This window comes from Hesperophylax consimilis, unplaced genomic scaffold (genome assembly GCF_061612785.1).
Source record: "Hesperophylax consimilis isolate HC1 unplaced genomic scaffold, BYU_Hcon_1.0 scaffold_35, whole genome shotgun sequence".
In the NCBI taxonomy this organism is placed as follows: Eukaryota; Metazoa; Arthropoda; class Insecta; order Trichoptera; family Limnephilidae; genus Hesperophylax; species Hesperophylax consimilis.
In genome coordinates, this window is record NW_028301265.1 from 1,724,063 (window position 1) to 1,747,867 (window position 23,805).

General features: G+C 34.2%; 1 protein-coding gene across 1 annotated transcript in view; it reads left to right on the plus strand.

Annotated features, from left to right (window-relative positions):
• Window positions 1–23,478, plus strand: part of LOC149409145 (uncharacterized) — a 336,879-nt gene extending 313,401 nt beyond the window's left edge. Inside the window, exons 6-7 of the mRNA XM_089650118.1 lie at window positions 22,371–22,472; window positions 23,299–23,478. Coding sequence (XP_089506244.1) covers window positions 22,371–22,472; window positions 23,299–23,478 — 282 coding nt within the window. The remainder of the gene's footprint in view (window positions 1–22,370; window positions 22,473–23,298) is intronic.
• The last annotated feature ends 327 nt before the right edge of the window (window positions 23,479–23,805 follow it).

Consider the following 23,805-nt stretch of genomic DNA (forward strand, 5'->3'; position numbering starts at 1 on the left):
AAGCGCTGACACATAAATCACAGGAAATAAAATAAAAATAAAAATGCCACGGCAGATAATCAAACCCTGGTCAACTCTTTGGAAGGCAAATATGGCGACCATTAGTCTATCCACTATTTTAAGAACGACTTCATAAATTCATTATATTGCTCAAAATAATAAGAATTACGTATTTTTGAATTTTGAATGTTACAACCGAAAATTGATTGTTTAATTATAATACACTTTATCAAGTCACAACTTTCTGGAGCGAGTGCTATGGTAAATGGTATCCTTTGATAGATCAGGACTGAAGGTGGTAGGGAGTTAAGTAGTCGGAAGTAGATAGGTTATCATAAATCCTACAATTATAATATCGTGGGTCTGTGCTAGTATACTGTAATCTAGGTTACCGGCTAAAAGTACTCCAAATCTTGTTTAGAACGAAGCACGAAGCCCCCGCATTCCCAATTTCTACCGATTTATAACAAGTTTCTCTTTTTACTCTAAGTTTATAAGTTCCAAAAAAAATCGCACAGTATGCTCCGCAAAATTATTGAAAACGAGTTTTGTTCTGTTATTTAATATGTTATACAGGGTTTTCCAATAAGAGGTGTTATTTTGAATAGCCCGCTATTTCGGTAGATGTTACTTTTGAAGCTGTCATTTTTTGACATTTGACAAGTAGAAACTACGCCATTAATAAAAATGGAACGATACACGCTTCAACAACGCATTGAAATTATTAAAATTCACTTGAGTGAATCAAATGCAAATCATCTTGAGTGATGAGGCCCATTTCCACCTCGGTGGCTTCGTCAACAAGCAAAATGTCGCAACCCAAGAGTTATTAAAGCCTCTCTATCCTCAACGTGTGACTGTTTGTTGCGGTTTATGGTCCGGCGGAGTCATTGGACCTTACTTTTTCGATAAAGAGGCTGGAGTAACAGTTACAGTGAATGGATTGCGCTATCGAGAGATTATTAATGATTTTTTGTGGCCGGAATTGGATGTTATTGATCTGGACAACGTTTACTTTCAACAAGACGAAAACGAAACCATTGATCTTTTACGATTGAATATCAAAATAACACCTCTTATTGCAAAACCCTGTACATTCAATGCATGTTCAAAGTCTATCTTTAAATGCAACTAAAGGATTTGTCGACAGATTTTTCCTCTATTTCAAACGTGTCGTGTTTTATTAAATATTTTCACCATTTTCGCTTAATTATTATCGTTTTTAATATTAGCGCGCTCCCTCTAACATTCGTATTTACATATCTCCCTTTCAAACCATCATTGAACGTTTACTACTGGGCCTTAATAGTCAACTTTTTAAATATTAATATGCGCAGCTTCCTAAAAACGGCACCTTCGTTACCCTACAAACTTTGTACTTTTTGTTGAATGTTTAAGTAGGTTCTACTTAGAATGGAGGCTAGTATTTTCGTATGATGTCATCCATACGGTATTCATCGCCTCGGGCGTTCCGTACTCCGTACAGCCTCTTTGTATAAAATCCCAGTTGACTTGCTTCTCATAAACGCGTTGTGTGAATTATTACAACCAAAATTCGTTGTTTTATTAGGAACTATTATAGGAACAAACCACACTTTTAGTCCAAATTGTTCTCTTGGGAAAAAAAGCGCGGGCTGAACCACGAATTATGAAACAGGAACGAGAATAAGAATAAGGAAATAGAATAACAAAACACGCCGTTTTCTCAAATTGATAAACCACTTCGATATAAAAAAAGTTTCGTCGTTTCACTCCTTTCCTGAAGACATTTACGATTTGTGAGCTTTAATTGCGCACTTTTTTTGATAAGCATACGGATCTAATAATAATAAGGGATTGCGATTTTTAAGTACACTGGGTTTATCATATTTTTTGCAGCTCGTCTTTCTCCGTGTCCATTGAATAATATTTGCCTCCACCGAGGCAGACTGCTAATTTATTGGGTATTATGTATTTATTTTAACGGTTATGTTGTTATTTTACAACAGATCTACATGGTAAAGAAAAAAATTAAGAACTGCATTAACGATACAAGATGTCTTAAGTCATTTTTTTCTCTCTCCTTTCTAAGGCTAAACTTTCTATCGTCTATAGCGATCCAAAACTCTAATAACGGGGCTTGCTCGAGGCTCACATTTTAATTAATACACCTTCTTGCTACACGACACGAATTCGAATGTTGTACTTGCGACAATTTACAATGCAACAAATCATCTTCTTCTTTTCAAGTGTGGGTAAGGCTGTTTTTAAGGAAGAAAATGGATAGTAGGTATGACAGTAGGTATATGATGGGAAAAATGGTAGACATTATCCAAAACTGTTTCAATACTAAACAGTAGCTCTCCCCGTCTGTCAGTTTGTGCGCTTAGTTCTTCTAAACTACGTAACGGTTTTGATATTGTTTTCAATATCATTTAGAGAATTTCTTCCGGAATGTTTATTATAAATGCATATTACGTGTATAGAAAGTACAGAAAAGTTGATTTTTGTAATCACGTCGTAAAAATATATATTTTCGGGAGCTTACACTGCACACGCCGGCTAAACCTTATGAGACACATCAAAATAATATAATAAGAAATTGTATATCTAGAGAGATTTCTACGGATGTAAGTTATTTATATTTAAGATTAATAAAAACAGTACCTTTTCATTAAAATATTTTTTGTTAAACGGTTTCAAAATTTTATATAACGTTTTTCAATTGTGAAATTAGCGGTAAGCACCAAATTTGATTTTTTTAGACGATGAATTAGTAACTTTTCGAGGGATCCATCTAGAAACATTTGGATTTTAGTAATACGTTCATCAGAAATCAGAAGTCGACCGTGTCCGTCCGTTACAACGGGCCTCATGCCAAATATTGTTTTTACACAACAATTATGTGGTTAAGATTCCCACTTTATTTTAGACATTTGCTATGGCAAATTCAACCGTAGGTCTGACCAATACACCAGGGTTTTTACACATATTTCTCTGCATGGCTTCATCACTTACGTCGTTAAGATTCCGACTGTATTTTAGGGTATTGTCTCGTCTTAATCAGACATCTCTTATGATTTGCTTACACTGCATCATTCCTTCCCCTCCCCACTACTTTCATCCGCACAACATACCCCAATCGGGCTTGCCATAGTCCCACTTGCTTCAGACAGTAGGTGTTATTCACATAAAAATGAGTTATTTGTTGTTAATTAGAAAATTATATATCTTATTTTCTTTTCTTTCCAATTTCCCATAATTTTAATTACGTTTGAATTGTCTTCAATCGTTTTGATTGATGGCCGTCTATTTTGTCGTTTATCATCGCATTAATCCAAGTAAATCGTATCAGTAAACATCAGTAAATGTAGGTCTCTTCAAGACCCGGTCTAACTGTATTGTACACCGGACACGGGGCGCCCACGCTCATCTCACTCTAAATATGCCCTGTCAAATCCAGGCAGTGAAACCAACACCACCTCAGCCAAGGCCAGGACACTGAATTAAGTTGGCCTGCTGTTTAAATACATAAGATATTAATATTTCTGTGCCGCAGAATCAAACTGTATTAAGTCGAAACTTTTTAACTTTCTACCTCCCGTATTATACGTTACTCCCCTATTAAGTGTTAAAAATTATTTAAAACGGAGTTTTCGAAAATTATGTTAACTAAATAACCATCACGCCATATCCACGCAGGGGTAGGCAGTGAGAATTGGCTGCGAAAATACTCGGCCTTAGCAAAATAGTGTGAATCACAAAACTCAATTCAGTTTGATTCAAGGGTAGAGTTATAATAAGGAACTTCAATCCATTTTTTGTCCTTGTTTTATGTCCTTCATTTAAATTAAGGTGTTTTTTAAGTTTGTTTTTGTAGTTAAATAATTCTTCAAGAAAATTTATCAATTCTGAGAAATATTATATAAAATATATGTTCAGATCGGTGGTTTTTCATCTACGTGAATATATTTCTATCTAAGTCAAAATATTTTTCACTCAAATTCCTTATTATGTTATTAAACTCACTTATATAACTACATACTTCATAAAAATATTTCGAAAATATTATATTTATTTCAATGATGTAATAATATAGGTTGACTGTTTTCTAACAAAGTATAGAGGGATCTCGTATAATTATTGGCAGGCCAAATATATTAATCGTCCTGGCCTAGGTTGTGGTGGTTTTGGAGAAATGAGAGAACGATTTATAACCGCGGAGGTGACGGGATGATATTAATCTCTCCGATTCAACCCAAGCGAGGGTAAATTCCAAATTATTTATTGGATTCGAAAAGGTTTATTTATCGATTTATTATTAATTTTTATATCCAAAGGTTTTGTGAAAATTTAGTTAAATTATTTGTTAATTTGGACGCATATTTCACAGTACATTTTACTACAAATTAAAAGTATTAAATTATACATAGTTAATGTACTTATTACATGTCCTTAAAAAGTCTTTTATTTAATTTGAGATGAAAATTATAGCTCTCAATCCTGTCGAATGTAGGTATGAGTAATAATAACACAAAAATAGGAAGAAAGTGTGTGGAGAGATGAAGAGAAAAAAAATTAAAACCGCAGGATATGTGTGGAGGGTGAAAAGATTTTTTTTTAAATCAGTGTTTGCACGAAGCTCACGAATTGTAATAGACTATTAATAAAGGTGTAATGACAAATTACTAACACATGAATTTAATTCTTTTACCGAATATGATAAAGAGAGAACAAGGGATAACGAACGGGAATCCGCCTGTAGCAGTTCACGAGTGCAAAGAATTCCAAGAATTTAGTATCCGTTTTCCCTTGGCCGCCTCTGTTACATATTTGTTCTGGATTCGATTTCATTGTCTTGCAGAGTTTACTGTTATTTCTACATGGCAAATTAGCAAGTAGTATCACTTGGTTTTCCCGTGTTAATTAAGCGATTTGAAACAATACGATGTTATTATTTTTATTCCTTACACTTATCCGTAGTGTTATTTCTTCTTTGTTGAATTCGATGAACAGTTTCTTCTGCGAAGATCGTATGATATGAAGTTGTTTTTAAATCTTTGAACTTAGTTTTTTGACGGGCAGAATGCAGTATTCAAATAAATCAGTAGATTAGTCGCCGGGATTTTCTCATAAACTCTCTTAATCAATAAAACTCCGACTTCAAAAAAATACTTAGGACGGGTTGTTTCGGAGAATTTGAACAATTCATCAAATTTCATTGTTCATTTTCGGGTTCTGTGAAAGTTCTATTCAAGTTCTGTTATTACATCATTATAGGCTAGTTACTTGACAGAACTGATATAATAACAGAACTTGAATAGGACTTTCACATAACCCGAAAATGAACGAAGAAATTTGATGAATATTCATATTTTTCGAAACAACCCGTCCTTAAACTTTTATTGTGATAGATGGACAATGGCTTTGATATTTTAGTTAGCAGGCGGTTGGAATAACTGGACTCCGGCCTTGATGTTATCTCTTTGTTTATTGACAGCTAACGCCATCTATGGGTAACCTAATAGACTAATCTAGTGTAGTGTATGGGTGAGCTCTTACACTAATACCAAGGATGTCACAATACATATAAATTGAATTTGGGTTGGAAGTTTGCTGGCGGATATAAAAAGGCAATAAATATTAATGTAGTATTTTTCACTCTAAATATTTGTACGCTGCTATGTCTGGATTATATGAAGTTGATTCATAAATAAATATTCCACTGGAATCCAGTAACGCTGTGATAGATATATAATTCCAATCGAGACGAAATAACAATTGCCCCTTTCACATATATATACCGTTGAAAGCACGAAACGAAAATTTTAAACTGAATATCAGAAAAGGATTCGGTCTCATCTAGGAATTGAACACAGGACCTCAGCCTTGCCGGGGCTTTGCTGTACCACGGAGCTTATTCGATCCTATCCTCCTCGGTCATATTTAACTGTATTATACATACTACCAATATTATCTTCATTTTCTAACCTTCCAGCGGGCGCGTTGAGAAATTTCCCTTGACCGGGCGCTTGTCGTAAATTTTACGTCATCGAGTTTTCTCCGTGTAAGTGGTGTTTTCTTTGTAAAATTGTTAGGGAATTTCTTCAAGGTTATGAAAAATGATAATAAGCAGTAGATACTTAAAAAAATTGATTTACTTAAAAAAAACGAAGTAACTTTCCAAACGTGTTAGTATTTCAAAACAACTTATTTAGTCAAAATCAATATTCCCATCCTTACAATTGTTACAAACCACCTCAACTGAAGAATGGTTCTTGCCTGTTAAGGACTGGCAACGGCAACACTTCATTGATGCTGAGGATTTTTCTTATTCAGTGCACATAACCGACAAACACCGCATTTTGGAAAGCTTCTGTATTCTTCTTCTGTTATCGGTTCAACTGCCCGACTTATATGGCGCGTCTGTCGTAAATTTTACGACAGCGCGCCCGCTGGAAGGTTAACGCAAAAAGATAGCTGCCAATAAAAATATGCTTTCTTAGTCGAAGTATGATATAGTTAAATATGACCGAAGGGGATAGGGTCGGATTAGCTCAGTGGTAGAGCAACGCTCCGGCAAGGCTGATGTCCTGGGTTTTCATAGTTTTATTCAATTCCTTAGTAAGGAGTAGACTTGAAAGTGGGACGATAATTTGGAATCTAAGGTAGTGTTGTCTCCCTTCTGTTTGAATGTCAGTACATTTTATCATTTTACCATTATGACATCAGACATTATTATTTGAACATATAATTTCTTTATTACAGAGCTTTAAAAAATAATTTTAAATAAGCTCTACAGGAGCGACCATGCTAACATAACATTTAAGTTTAAAATTATTTAAAGGCTTTGTTCAATTTGTCACGAAGGGTTGTTTAAGGTTTATGCTTCCCTCGCATATCTTTTGCCCTTCTTAAGGTCAAATTTTAAATGCGACGTACATTATTTTATGTATGTATGTACCGTCGAAGGTTATACTTCGAAATAGGGGATGGAAAATAAAGGAACGGGAAAAAGGAAGAGAAAACGACATTTAGAGAAGTGTGAATATCGTCGGGATCGTGGTAATGTTGGAAAAGTAAAACTACTTTGAAGATTGGGATGGCTGCCAAGAACAAAAAATATCCTTAGACGGTGCAAATTCGTAACATTTCCTATTGTCCCTTTCTTTAATGCCCCTTGATTTTAATATTTTTTTAAAGTATCACGCTTTTTTATGTTTACCACGTCACGATTTTAATGTAAAGCATAGTATAATATTTGACACTGATTATAAAAATAAATTGGAACATGAAAACAACACTAGGTTCACAAAGAATGAAGGTATGCTTGTTAATAAATACGGGCAGAGATTCCTAGAATATAACGTGCCCAAAATGTTCAACATGTTGCCAAGTAACAAAAACAATTGTAAATTCGCAAATAGATTCAGATATATGCTGAAAACATGGCTCATAAGTAGAAATACTTTATACTAATCATTACTATCAATCAATAGTTGTTATTTCATTAGCATGTAGATTTAGTGTTATTTTAGACTGTGTGCCAATAATAATAATAATCTGAATATCTAAGAAGCAGCAAACAGTTTCTTCTGCGAAGATCGAAGATTGTTTTTTTTATAATTAGTAATAATATTATGTAAATACATTTACATGGTAGGGTTAATGTAAATGTTAATGCTAGTAAATAAAAAAAGTTTTATTTAATGTTTATACATTTTTCAATTAAAATATAAATAAGAACGAAATAAGCAGCTCAAAAACACGACCGATCTCAACTACAGGCAAATTCAAACTGAGTAAAATACATCGCTTACTTTCACGAGCGTTACTCGTGTTAGCTAAAAATAGAACGCCGCAAGTCGAAACCGGCGAGCGTCACTCGGGCTAGCAGAAATTGGAACGCATTTAGCGCGCGAGCGTGACTCGTTTAATAGCATGAAGCGGAATTATTACATTCATATAATTGATAATAGCTGATAATACGATCACTGGAAACTAGACTAGTTTCTTTGAGCTTCTGCCATCAGCACGGTACATTTTAATGTTTTGCTAGGATATTTAAAATTCAATTAGAATTAAAAATATCCTCGATTATTGTGAAGAATATCTAATATATTTCTGTGGTTTTGTATACCAAGAGAATGTATTTTTTTAGCATAATATTCACTTTCCTTATAAGTTATACAGTGTAAATATTACGTGGGGCGTAAATTCGGAATAGTTAAAAACACGACCTAAGGCTGGCTTACACTAACGCTTAACTGTGTGAATCTAATAAGAAAGAAGTGTTATCGTAAGTGATAACAATTTAGTAAATATTATTATAGAAAACAAGCTAGCGATTTTAATATTGTCAAATTAAAAAAATAACCACTACTTGAATGCAACTGCATCTGTAAAGGGATTGGGTTTGTTCTGAATGAAAGAAATGTTGAACGTTCAAGATTTATTTTCAAAACAAAGACATCCTAAGATTGAATTCTGACTGGCAAAAATAGAACTTGCTTCATAGTAGTAATTATTGTGCGATACCATTCACTTTGTGGCGATGTTGAAATCGAACAGCGTGACATGCGGGATTCGGCGGCGGAAGTCAGGATGTCCCAAAAATAATCCTTCCTGGAGAATTGACATCAGCTGTTCGGGCATACAGCTGATTGTTATCTCTAATAGTTTACTCCCTACCTACCCGTCCTATTACCGTTGTAACCAGGAGACGGGAAGTACCAAAACAGTACCTTTTCTGCCACGCAACCGATCACAGGTTACTAGTTCAATTCCGGGTTAGGTGCAATTCGCCGTGGAGTTTTTGTGCTTGCAGATAGAAGGAACACTGATAACACCAAGACCAAAGGTAGGATTTTTAATAGTCTGGTGCCATCCTCTCAGAGTTCTATTCCGTTCCCCTTTCTATATTTTGCATACATGAAACTCGCGGCCGGAAATATTCCAAGAGCTATCGAAACATCAGCTCTTTTCAAGATGAGCAGATGTCTTCCGATTTACAGCATCCAAGAATGAAGTATCCTGTTTTAAAAACAATCACGAGATTAGCGAGCGGATTCGTCTATCTTGAACAAAGAATGCTCTATTGCTCCAATTTGAACTCTGAGGCTTGGTGGCTCGATCACAGGTTTGGCATACACCCTAACCATAGATAAAATGCATGTAAAAGGATACACACAAAATCTTTTATGTAACAGTATGTGTATATATTCATCTGCGTGAAGTTGCCCACAGTAGTGAATGGATCGATTCCAAAAAAATAGCGATCTTTTAATAATATTTACTGATATAACCGATATAAATAAACTATATCAAAGTATCGCCCGAAACTATTTACATATTTTCTTTGTAGAAATTCCTTCTACTTGACACACATTCAATTGAGTCCCTCTTGCTGCTATCATCTTGTCACATCGCTTCCTGAATAAATCAACCGACTTGGACGGCGCGACAGTGCCACAAAATACACACTTTTTTATTCCATTCGATTGTCAGTTATGGACACTGAAGAGATTAACCTATAGAAAAGTGTTGTGGGCGTACCAGTGTGCTCCAAGTAAGCTCTAGATTGCCTTACTTTTGGTGAAATTGATAAATTATCTCTAAAGGTCTCTGGCACATTATGTTCATAAGGTTGGAGAATTTCCGCTTTGCAATAAAAAATCCAATTAAATGGATTATTTTTTAACGTTTCGAAACGCTTTCAAATGTAATTATTAGAAAAAAACATAAAGTTTGAAAAAAATGTCTCACCTTACGTTTTTTCTAACAAAATAAAAAATTCTATTAGACAAAACTTTTTTTTTCATAGCGGTGTACATTTAAATTCTTTTTTCTAGATTTTAACCTAAAGCGTTTTTTTTCCTCCCTCTAACACTGTTACAATGTATAATAATATTTGCTAACAATAATGATATATAAAAATTAGTTTTCACAATTTTTTTGAATTTTTTTGATGTTTCTATTTTATGGAAGCAGACGCTTGTGTTTAAAAGAGATGCTGAGTATCGAGATGAACATTATTTATGTCCGTATTCTTATTAATAATTTAAGGAGTTTAGAATATTAAAAATATAAATGTTTATCAACAATGTACAATTTAACGATTTATAACGTTACATTATTTAATTGACGAATTTCGTTATTTTGATTTTTTACATTGAAATTTTCTTTGATCGCTTTGAGTAGGTTTTTGTCGTCTTCGATTTTTCTGATATTATCAGGTAGGTTATTAAAGTATTTTTTACCTAGAAATGTGTAATGATGTTGTGCAAATGAGGTGTTACATTTTTGTATTGGAAATATATGTTTTTGACGAGTACGTCTTTCAGTTGAAAAACTGTGATTTTGTTTTTCTTTTCTTATTTGAATTATTATGTTTTTTCGGATAAGATCATTAAATTTTAGTACTTTAAATTCTTCAAATATAAGTTGAGTTGGATAATCTCTCGGTTTTTTTCAATATTATTTTAACAATCAGACGTTGTACAATTTCAATAGGTAGGAGATTAGTGTTGTATGCGGATCCCCAACTGGTTACACCGTATTGGAGATTCGATTGTACTAATGCGTACTGAAGTTAAATTTTCCAATGATAGAAAGTTACGCAGTTTCAGAAAAATATAAATTAATTTCCTTATTTTGTTAATGGTAAGGTTGATTTGATCTTTCCAGTTAAGGTTTTTGTCCATTATTATTCCTAAGTATTTAATTTTATTTGTAATTTGTAGTGTGGAACAATTTATTGTACAGTGATTTGTATTATGTTCTTTAAAGTTTTTCTCACTATGACAGTAAGGGAGACAAAGATTTCTGTGAGACCACATGGGTTGTTCCCAAAGCGATCAAATTAGCCAGAAGGGTTAATTTATATTGTTGAGCAAACAAACAATTTTAATGGCCTGTCTCATGGAGCCTAGGAGCTAAAAGGTTGGTTTAAATCACACTTCTAGGAATTATCTATTCAATGGTTATATAGTTGTTATTCAGCCGTTTCAATCAATTTCATATCGTCTATACTTGAAATTTGTTCGCGATTGAATAACATTCGTCGAATTTTCTAGGTTAATCAATTATTCAGACTTGCGATAAATTGGGCAAACCGTGATTATCTGGGAATTTCGTTTACTAGGATTCCATCTGGTAATGTCAAGGATTTCTGTTTTTATGTTTTTACTCCCCAGGATCATTAATTTAAAATATAATATGGTAAAAATATAAAATATTATTAGGTATTTTTATCAGGCACGATTTCACCTTCCCAAGAGTACGTAGCAGAAACTAGTGAACAAAAAGTAGTTTTTTTTTAAAATAAATATTGAATAACACAATAGAGTAATACAAGACACAAAAACAAACAAGAAAAACTGTAAATGAGGTGCGTTTTACACAAGAGAAAATCTTCAAAAACTTATGTTTTTTTATGCAATAATTATAAGTCTGGAAAACAAATATAAAAAGAAAAAAAATTCCATTAAAAAATAAATGTCGCCGACGGGAATTAAACCCAATACCTTCTGATTGCCGGTCAGCTGCATGGAACCACTGTGCTACGTCGGTTTATCTTTAACCGCCAAATAATTGAATAAATACTAGTATTTCATTCACCTGAAAACAACCGGCAAAATTTTTGATACTTAGTCATAAATAAAGTTTTTATTTTATTTGACTAGGGGTCTACTCAGATACAATGAAATAAGATAATAATGCCTCTTTTACGCCTACCTAGTTATTTTACTTTTACATAAATATATATAATAAACAATTTATCATTTTCGGTTACGCACAAAGCAGCTAAATAAATATATTGATTTTAGAAAATATGAACTATCCATTTCGTAGAAATCTATATAGAGAATAGTAATGAAAAAAAAACCTTTTGCTTAATATATGTAGACTGTTTGTGAAAACTCTCCTCAATTTTCTTGATCTTAAATATATGTCTTTGATCAATTTATAATGGGACAAACGAGATATTATAAACTGGCGCCCAATGTTCCAGAATTTAGAATAAAATGATTTGTCAACTAAAACAATTATTATTAGAACACGGTTTAGTTCGGTGACACCCAGTCCACATAACACATACCACTCTCCACACGGGACGTATTGTGGTACGGAAACGCGCAGGAAATTAAACCCTGCAGTCTAGACCGAGCGTCTCCATTATTCCATTATTCCATTGGAAGCCTTGTGATTTGTGATACCAACACGACATTGAATTGATATTTTTTGTATCAAATGCCGTACGAGACTTCCTATTTTATAAAGTTGTATTATTGTTGATGGCAAAATAACATTATTTATTATGTACAAACTGGCGCAAAAGTAATCACCATATATATTTTTTTAAATTTTTTTATAAATGAAAAACTTTGATTCTGCTTGTGGATTATATTTATTTGGGTTCCATGATAACTCATCAAAATGATAATTCAACTCTCCGTTTTAAAGTGATATAAAGTAATTAAAAACGATAAAATAGTAACATATAAACCTTACTTATTAAATGTAGTTTTTGTTTCATCACTTTTCATGACTTAATATCACTTTTTGATGAGTTATCACCGTTTATTTGATGTCCCAAATGTTGATGGCATTATTTATGGCACTATCTTACGGTATTTTCACTTTTCTCGAATTCGTTGCGGAAAATTCACTTTGAGGTCTTCAAGAGTCTGGGGCTTGTTGTCATAAAAGCGGTAATTCACCCTATTCCCAAGAAAGGTGACCGCTCCAACCCGGCCAACTACCGCCCCATAGCGATCACATCAGTTCTGTCCAAAGTGATGGAACGTGTGATCAACGACAAACTGCTCACATACCTCGAGAAGAACAAAATTATCAACGACCGTCAATACGGATTCCGGCGGAACCGCTCGTGCGGTGATCTTCTCGCGTATGTGACGCATGTTTGGGGGCGGTGCCTGGAACGTCACGGTGAGACCCAAACGGTCGCACTAGACATATCCAAGGCCTTTGACCGGGTCTGGCACCGAGGACTTGTCAACAAATTGCATTCTTACGGACTTCCCGCATCCCTGTGTACGTGGATTGCTGTCTTTTTAAGGGATAGGTCGATTCAGGCGGTTGCTGACGGTTTCACCTCTTCCTCGCACTCCATAAATGCTGGCGTCCCACAGGGATCGGTTCTGTCTCCGACTTTGTTTTTGTTGCACATCAATGACCTTTTGACATGTGCACCGATTCATTGTTACGCGGATGACAGTACAGTTCATGATAGCTTTTTGTTTGACAAGCCCCCAAAGGGCACACAAACTCCAACGGCTCGGAGGGCTTTGAAGCAGAGAATGGACGGTTATCTCGAGAGTATTTCCTCCTGGGGTAAAAATAATCTCGTCGAATTTAATGTTTCAAAGACCCAATCCTGTCTGATTACGTCTAAAAGGGATCCAAATGATAATCTAGTCTCCTTCAACGGAAGCAATCTTCCGAACAGGCCTTCCATTGATATGCTTGGTGTAACTATAAGTGACCAGCTCAGGTACGGGGGCTCCATCGAAGCCAGAGTAAAGTTGGCCTCTCAGAAGCTGGGCGTACTGTACAGGGCCCGCAGATACTTTAATAGTACACAACTGCTCACCCTGTACAAATCGCAAGTGCGCCCTACTGTCGAATTTGGCAGCCATCTCTGGTCTGGAGCCCCAAAATACCTGAAAAAAACCCTTGAATCTGTGCAGAAACGGGCGGTCCGTTTGATAGATTCCCCAATCTTAACAAACGGACTGCAATCTTTAGAGCACAGGCGTCAGGTAGGTATGCTGTCCTTGTTCTATCGGTATTACAATGGAAGATGCTCTGAGGAACTAGCGTCATTGATCCCTTCGGCACCGGTGCGTAGTCGGGATACACGCCAAACGCGCGCCCAACATTTGTACACAGTTGACACTTGTCACATGAGAACGGGTCGCTTCTACGATTCGTTCTTAAGTTCAACAGCTCGGCTGTGGAACGAACTGCCGGCCTCTGTGTTTCCTCCCTCCTACAACATGGGACTCTTCAAGACCCATGTTCACTCCTTCCTCTCCAAAAAAAGACCCTCCACACAGCATCCCCAAAGATGACATAGGCCCCGAGGGAAATTATTTTCTTCAGGGCCTCCTGTGTGGAGTAAATATAAAAAAAAAAAAAAAATAAAAATAAACCCATGACTTCAAGAGTTTGGGGCTTGTTGACATATAACCGTAAAAGTCCAGCTAGAGAGGTCAAATGGTCTCTCTCAACCGGCTTCTACCGGTCCGGCCCGCCACGCTTGGTGGGCAGGAGCATCCGCAGCCAAGACCTGAACAAACCTCATACTATGAATCCGAGCACCCCTGCTAAAATACCAAACGTGGCGAAAACTCTGATATTGGGATGGCGTAGTAATAATCAACTAGCCTATAAGACAGGTGATAACGAAGATACACTGGACAACCTAGTACGCTCTTATACAGGATGTATCGGCACGTACCCGACAAACTTTAACCAGCTATTCCTTAGCACATTTGGAGTAAAAAATGTTATGGGCACTTTGCTGTCCGGTAACATTTTTTTTTAATAAAAATTTATCATTAATATTTTCACCACCGTTTTATCCTTTGTCACAGTTTGAAAACCCATCTGGCAATATTTTATTCGAGTTTCGTTGAATAATATACGTACGTACCTACATTGGCGCGCTTTTACAATCACAACGAAATGGCATGGCACCATTCGTCTCATTTTTAACTATTATTATTTAGTGTGTACGAAAGAGCGAAGACCCTTTTTGACACACTTGCTAATAACAGCTGTTGAACACGAGAAACAATGCCAATGACAGTGACGGAGTGTGGATTTTTTTATAATTTTTTTATTTTTAATTGAAAAAAATGTTGCCGGACAGCAAAGTGCCCATAATATTTGTTACTCCAAATGTGCTAAGGAAAAGCTGGTTAAAGTTTGTCGGGTACTTGCCGATACACCCTGTATACCAACATTAATGAATCTCTTTCATGCTGTCTCGGAGCTCCGTCGTGCGTACGTTTAATAAACTGCTTTTGAGATTGGTTAGCGATTTTGATGACAAACCAAAACGATTATTTACTAATTAATTTTTCCCCACATGTTTCATACGTACACTTCTTACACATACATATACTTCACAAGAAGAATGCGTTTCTTTTAATTCGATTATAATTATCTATTATGAGGAATTCCTTTGAGCTAAATAACTCCATAAAATCAGAAAGTGAACTGAAATTTGTTTGTGCAAGTTTGGTTGAATTTTTACAATCTCACATTTTAATTTAAACTGAACTGACGATTTTCTTCCATATTGTCGCCATTTCCCTGACAGAAGGTTTGATAGGTTTGAAGTGATCGTCCATGAATAATTTTCTCTGGAGATTTGTTATCGAACTCAAGAGCGAGAGAGAGACTAGAGATGCACAGCAAAAACCTTTTCAACATAATATGAACTAATTTCTGATTTATAATAAACTAGTTGCGTTGCCCGGACTTTCCACACTTTTTTCAAAACCAAATGTAGACAGTAATTCCTTGTTTTGAATGTCAAGTGTGCAAAATTTCATCAATCTCTGAATTGAACTGTAGATTTGGAACAAACCCGTTAATATACACATTATATATGTAAATAGAAATATTAGTAATTGCCTTACTTACCTGCACAGTGATTTGAAAGACTGAATTTCAATATGGGCAAAATGATTTAATTTTCAAAACACATATAGTATAGCATTTTTACACTCTTATTTTTTGTGAAAACAAGTATTGAGATTTTCCAGAATCAGAAAATAATGCCTTGTGTGTCTAGCTTCCAAAAGCTAATAAATAAATAGATACCTACATTGTATTTCATAAATTAATATAGAGTTTTTAAAAATGCGTACGAAATACGAAAATGACTGCCGATTTGATTTTCTTGGTGCATTTATTATTAAACCTGGAGTTAAAAATCGAGCAATGAAGATATTTGGCGAATTACCAGAGGAAACAAAACTAAAAGAAAATTTAAACAAATTTAACTACTTTGGATAATTTGTTCGCTTTTGGGAACAACATATATGGTCTCAGAGAAATCGTTGTCTCCCTTACTGTCATTGTAAGAAATATAATCTAAACGGTGTTAGAAAGACAAAACACCACGCTTTATATTCAAATCTAAAAGTTAATCGCATAAGAACTAAATTGTACACTTTTATGCAAATTCTATGAATGTTTTGTTCATTATTTTTATGTGAATCGATAAAAAAATTAGGTGGCAATATCGTTTGTAATACATTTGTCTAATCACGTTTGTTTTTATACATATATTTTTTCGGCGTCAGCAATTTTAGTTACAAAAAACTTAAGGTGAGCCATTTTTTTGTTTATGTCCATTCAACATTTTAATATTTCAAAAATGTAGAAAAATTCAATTTTTTGTTTTTATTTTAAAGCGGAAATACTCCAACCTTTTATCAGAGGCCTGAAAGATTAAATTTAAATTACGAAAATAGTTGATTAATTTAAACCAAAGTTAATAAGCAGTAATTGTTGATTGAAGTACTATTACATATTGAATTATTTGGCGTGTTGGAAATAAGCCAACGTAGCTCAGTGGTCCAGAGCACCTGACCGGACATCAGAAGGTGCGGGTTCTATTCCCGTCGGCGGCATTTATTTTTACTCAGGAGATATTTTCATTTTGTATTGATATTTCAGGAAACTAATTTTTGCTTATAATAATTTGTTATCCTTTGTGCTATGCATAAAACCTTGTCTTATAAACATTAGTTTATCATTAAAAAATAATTTTAAAAAGTTATTTAAATTATATATGAATAAAGATTGTATCAGGAGTATCTATTTAAATACCATAAATAAACATATTTGTACAGTGTGACATCCTAATGGAATGGAATGCAAAACCATACATAGAAAATAATATAAACAAAAGGACGGTTATTATATTACGTACAAGGTATCGGTGAAGGAATGTGATAATGGTTGTGAGAATGGTCATAGTCAGGAGATTATCAAATGACTTATATAAATATATACCTGAGGCGGATCAAGTTAACAGTCTGAATCATTGACGAGTTCGTTTAAAAGAGAATGAAGGAAGAATTTTGTGCTAGAATAATCTAAATTTAGTTATGTACCTTTATTTTGATGTGAATACCGCACAAGAGTCCCAACTGATCCCAACCGTCCTTTGCCAGTAAGACTACACGGAGAGACATAGATTTTTACCCTCACGATAAATTAACAGCCATTACCAATTTAAGAATGTTTTATTGATTTTGCTTTGCGATACAGAGAATTTTCGTTGTAATGCAAAAATATTTGGATATTTATGAACACGTGTTCCGATAACATCATGATAATATATTCGTAAGACCTACAATCCCGTTTTTAACCGGAATTATCAAATAATTGGAAGAGATTCTTAATACATTAGCATTAGTCATTTTTCTCCGTGTCCCCAATTGGATTATATTGTAATGCTGAAGGTAGTGTGGAGAGGAAGTACCTGGCTATTCAGATGTGGCCACCGAACACGGCAAAAGCCATTTAAAGTAAGGTTTTAATTAAATCATTGTCTTACGATACTGAGAGGTTATTCCACTCTGGAACCTACCGCAAATATATCACAAATTATTTTTAATGAATAAATTGTGAAATAACACAAATTAATCGCTACAATTCAGAATTTCAAAAGTTGCTTGTTGTTACCTTAATTATTAATTTATTTAATTCCTTAGTAAGGAGTAGACTTGAAAGTGGGTCATTGATTTGGAGTCCACACCAGGTAAACTATTCTCTCATGTTGAAGAGAGTTCAGAAGAAATTCTTGAGATTTCTCTACATGAGGGAGTATGGCTACTACCCGTGGCTCTATCCCACTGACTTTCTTTTGGGTATGCTCGGAATGAACTATCTACCGGTCAGGAGGGATGTGCGCATTGCTACACATTTCTTCAGACTGATTCGTGGATGGTTTGAAAACTCGGTCATCATGGAGAGCATTCATTTCTATGTTCCCGATGGTTATCTACGTCATCGACAACATAGACTATTTTATATCCCGGCCTGCAAAACTAACGAGCAATCTTGCTGTTGAACAGAATCAATTCGGATATCGACATTTTTAGCATCAATGAAGCTTCCTTTAAAAGGCAAGCTCTATTATCACTGGTATAGTTGATATACACACTGTTAATATTAATCTAAGAATTCTTATTACAAAAATATTTTAAAAACGCATTGAAATTAACAATTGAGTAATGTTTTGAAATGAATAAACAGAATTGAATTGAAAAAAAATTGGGGATGCCATAGTCTCACTGGCACCAGACGGTTGGGAGCAGTTCTCACTCACTTCTCGCACTCTTGTGCGGTTTCACATTAAAAAAAATCAACCCTATCAGCAATTCAAATCATTCTATTTCACCTAAAAGTACCTAACGAACTCCACCCCTGATATTTGATAAAAGTACGCCAGTTCCAGTCTAGATCCTTGACATTAACTGCGTTTTTCGTTAAACGACCTTTTTCGATAGGCGCTACTTCGCCGACCTATTCCATAAACCAACGTCTATTAACCCATATTTAGCCGCCCTTCAATCTCGAATAAAAGCTCACCTTAGCTTAATACCGACACACAACTAAGTTAAACCTATTATTTTTTTTTAATTATTAACATTTTATGCATAGCACAAAGGATAACAAATTATTATAAGCAATTTTTTTTATTAAAATAATAAAATGAAGTTGGTTATTTACTGGTGAAAAAATAAAATAAGCAGTAATTGTTGATTGAAGTACCAGTACATATTGAATTATTTGGCGTATTTGAAATAAGCCGACGTAGCTCAGTGGTCCAGAGCACCTGACCGGACATCGGAAGGTGCGGGTTCAATTAATCAACGTTCAATTCCGTCGGCGGCATTTATTTTTACTCGGGAGATATTTTCAATTTGTATGGATATTTCAGGCGACTAATTATTGCTTATAATAATTTGAGTTAAACCTTATTTTTTTTTTTTTTTACCATCAAGTTGGCGAAAGTACTCAGACAGATGTGGGTTCCAATGTATTAGGGAAAGTTTAAACATGATAAGCCTTATAAGATTTAAGTTTTGATCAGATGGTATTCATCTTCATTCCAGTCTTCACTGAAAGTTTCTCCAGAATACTCGTTAATTAAATTAGTACGTGGCTTTCAGAAACCATTAAGTCTGTGGCGAAATGATAAATTTATAATTATTCGTTGGTTGATATGAATAATAAAATTATTTAGAGCATAAATTATTATAAATGTTCTTTGTTGAAATTAAATGTTAATCAACACTATAAGGAATGTGTTACATTGGTCAAACTTAAAAACAGTAAATAAAATATTAAAGATATTCTTTATATCTACAATCTTACAATGGTAAACCTCGATAAAACATAAATACATACAATATTACAACGATAAACCTCGATAAAACATATATACTTAGGAACAATCTTACAATGATAAACTTCGATAAAACGTATATACATACAATATTACAATGATAAACCTCGATAAAACATATATACTTAGATACAATCTTACAATGATAAACTTCGATAAAACGTATATACATACAATATTACAATGATAAACTTCGATAAAATATATATACAACTTACAATGATAAACCTCGATAAAAAGTATTTTTGTTTTTACCATGAATTTGACAAAAAGTTGACTAAAATGAGAAAAAAATAGGTTTTGTTTTTACTGCTAATTCATCTATTTTTATTAATAGATTTTTTTTTAAATTTATTTATGTCTATTCTTGAATACACATTTTACAAATTATTACAGTGGTTTATATTGTAGTACAGAGAAAAAGTACAGAAAAAGGTATAAAAAATAAAGAACATAGGTTGATATATGTAAAACTGTGTGTGGGTGATATTGTATGTTACGTGAACACCTCACTAGGAGAACCTGTGCTGAGGTGTTAACGTATTTGTGATTAAGTGTGACAGGTATTTATGTGTTGTAGTAGAAAGTTTGTTTTTTTTTTTCACAGACATATATTGAAACATGAAAACACACATTTATATGTGCGTGTATGTATTTTTGGATAATTCTTGAAGAGCGTGTATAATATTTAATTTTACTTGTCATATTTTGGTTATGTTTGGTTTGGAATTATAAGCTTTTGAATAAAGTGAATATCTTGATTTTTTATCCAGGCTACGATATGTTTTTTGAGAAAGTTTGTAGATGTATTTGTAGTCATTAGTTGTTTAATGGGCATACTGTTAAAAAGTTTGGTTGCGTAGTATTGAAAGTGTCTTTGTCCGTGTGTGGTGTGTGTTATCGGAATGTTCAGTATTTTATTTGTTGTTGACCTGGTTTTTATTATGGCTTTTGGTTGATTAGTAATATGAAGATTATTATGGATGAGGTGTAGGAGAGCAGTTTTGGCGTAAAGTTGTCTTATTGACATGACGTCTAGAGTTTTGAAGATGTATTGAACCTTCCTCCCCAGGGACTGGAGTCAACCGCGCTAACAACTGAGCCAAATCGCTATTGGAAGGGACCGACATTTATTTCGGATATAATGCTAATGTCATCCAATTTCATAGAAATACGTCTTTGTTCGCTTGTGTATGTGTGATTACCAACAAAGTTTGATGGAATCCATTTTCATGGACAACGAGTATATCTGCCGAGTTTCAGCTCGATCGGATGTCGTGAAGTGGGTTAATTTCCACTTCCAAGATTTGCGTTCATTAATTCATGGAAACAAAACCGAAATTCAAATATATAATAAAAGTTAACGGTAAAAATGGCTACCGGAGTCTTGTAGTTGGTTGTGGGTGTGTCAGCGCAAACCCGAAATGATTTATGAAAAATAACAGTTTACTCGTTATTTTGAATAATATTAGCATAGCATTTAATTTTGTTAATCAAACAATTGAAAAATATAAATATAAAACGGATATTAGGAAGCTTCGTGGCCATTGATGTAATTTAGTCTATGTTCGTGGCTCGTGAAATTTGATGCGTTACTAGAAATTCTAATAGGGAATTCTCTATGATGCTCGTCGCCTGTCATGTCAGGGAATTTTAATGTTGATTCCTAAGTTGGAGCTTTTCAAAATCTTATATAATTAATTAACAATTTTTCGACAGAGTAGCCTTCTTCAGTTATATGACCGTATTTTAAAAGTCAACATAAATATATTAATCGTAATAAATTCATGTTTTTCCTTTGTCGCTTGATGAAAACACTTAATTATAATAACACGGTAACGTTCTGTGTTAAATTATTTCAAATTATTCGTCACGCTTGTTAGGTTTTCACATGTAGCAAGCACCTCGATTCAACGGTTTCACGTACCACGTTTGCCATTTTCACGGAACTGATGAATTTTAGACCTACAATAGGTATATGGATGTTTCATAGTAAATGAGAGTAATAGAACAAGAAGTACAGAGCAATTTAATTGAGTTTTATGCTTTTTCTCTGTTAATCATAATCAGTCGTAATCCTTAATGATGGCCGTTTTAAACAATCCATTCATGTGAACATAAAATTTCGTTTTATTTCAATATTTTTTGTTTCTGATAGAGCTATAGTAATGCTTCTTTATTACGAAAATTTATATATACCGTATTTAATTTTAAATGCTCGCAGTGACTTAAAAAACTACCTTCCGTAAAGATCAATTATTAAAATCTAATTATTAACTGTTGTGTTAAGTGTATTTCGTTTAATTAGGTTCAACAAAGCTAAAATAATGTGTTGGCCCATTACTGTGTTGTAAGTTGTAACTGTGTAACCAGATCTTCCACAAGAACGTGGATAAGTTTTGCCTGTGTGGTGTTCTACAAGGGCGTGGATTAGTCCCTTTTGTGTTGTTCCTGAATTGTTTGGTGTTCCACAAGGGTGTTGTTTAGACCCTCTGTTGTATTGGAAATGTGTGGTGAGGTGGTCTACAAGACCGCAGTGAGATGAGGCTTAAAGGAGGCAGTCAACGCCGTTGCTGGGGCCGTCTGCTGTCTAGAAGAATATGGGTAAGAACTGGTGTAACCGTTTTATGTGAGGTTATAGGTAATCTAGATAAAAGCATCAAGCGATTTCTGGTATATTGTGTTAAAAGTCAAATAAAATGGTGGTGAAAGGTGTAAAGTTGAGATAAGGTTTGTAGCATTCCTCTTACGATTTCTTTCTTTATTTCGGGTATTTTAATGTGTTGCGACACTTGATTATTTTGGTATTAATGGGTAAAGTTTATTAGCCCATTTTGTCTTGGAGTTCCATAAAATGATTATCAAGCATTTCACAGAAAATCATCAATGTATTAATACAAGCTTTACTAACTTATCGTTAATTGTTTAGGCGGAACTAGCGGCTGCAGTTAGAAGACGAGCTAGAGGAGATACCAGCGAGGAAGATGAAGACCTGGGCCTACCTAGAAGCCCACCTGCTTCTCCACCCAAGGTAAACCTTATACAAAATTATATAGCTTTCATATTATCATAATATTATCGTGTCTGTGCTTATGATCGTACGAGGAAACCAGTTTTGCGTCAGTTGGAACATCGCAAGCATATCTCTTTGTAAATTTCTGATCTTACTGAATTATTTATTGCTGTGTTTGTTAGTAGGATTTTTAAGTATTCCGCTTTCCTGCAATGTTGAAAATACTCAGTCACACCTGAAACCTTAAATTATTAATCATAATAATGTTATGACGAGGTTTTCCCGTCGATGGATGTTTAGACATTCATATAATGACAACATGTAGGGATACATAATAATGTCAAGCAGGGCGTAAAACAAAATTAAATAAATATAAATTAAAAATATATCTATACAAAAATAGTTAACGTGTTGATCATGATCGCGTAGTAGGTATATACGTTGTTTCATATTTAGAGTACCTTATTATTTTAGAGCGAATACACATTTTAAATAAGTTAAACAAATTGTTAATTCTTTCGAGTGATAATGAACAAAGAAAAGTACTGACTTCGTCCATAAGGAATTCATCCCATACCAAATATGTTTTTAGTTAAGTATTGTTACATCGTGTTTCCATATCCGATAAAAACATGTTAATTTAAAAAAAATAGTTACCAAAATTTTTTTCTTCATATTGGGAGTAAAAAGCTTCTAGATTATTTTTTTCCATCCTACGACACTTTATCGAGGTTGACATTGGATGAGAAAAGATGAAAGAGCTTTTTTACTGCCAATATAAACACGGTAGTTAGTACTTGTGGTCAACAAAAATTTCAGTAATATAATATGTATTAATATCAAGATCCTTGAAAACATCTCAATCCTCGTATCACTTAATCTTCTTCCCCTTATCCTGTTCTGGTTGGAGACCTATCGCTTCGATAATGCTCCTCCAGGCGTCCCCATCTCGATTTACTTCAATGACCTTCGTTCATTGCAGACCCAGCTTCTACTGCTGCCCACCCGACATGTTCCTCCTTGAATTGCCAGTAATTTATGTGGAAATTAGACTTCTGAATTTCTTAGTACATATCCGTCCAAGATACCACATTTCATCTTACATCTCAGTCCAATACGATACGATTGTACCAACCCAGCCAGGAGCACTCATGTCATGGTGAGACCGGTACTCCAGGGGGCACTGATGATTTAGTACATGCAACATAAACACTCTATATTCCCTTTACACCTCATATATTCTCCCGCACTTGCAACACTGTACACCGATCTGGACTCCTTTATACCAAGCCCATATTGAAAGAATAGAAAGTATTAAAAAAAATGGAATGGAATTCGAAAAATTGCTGTG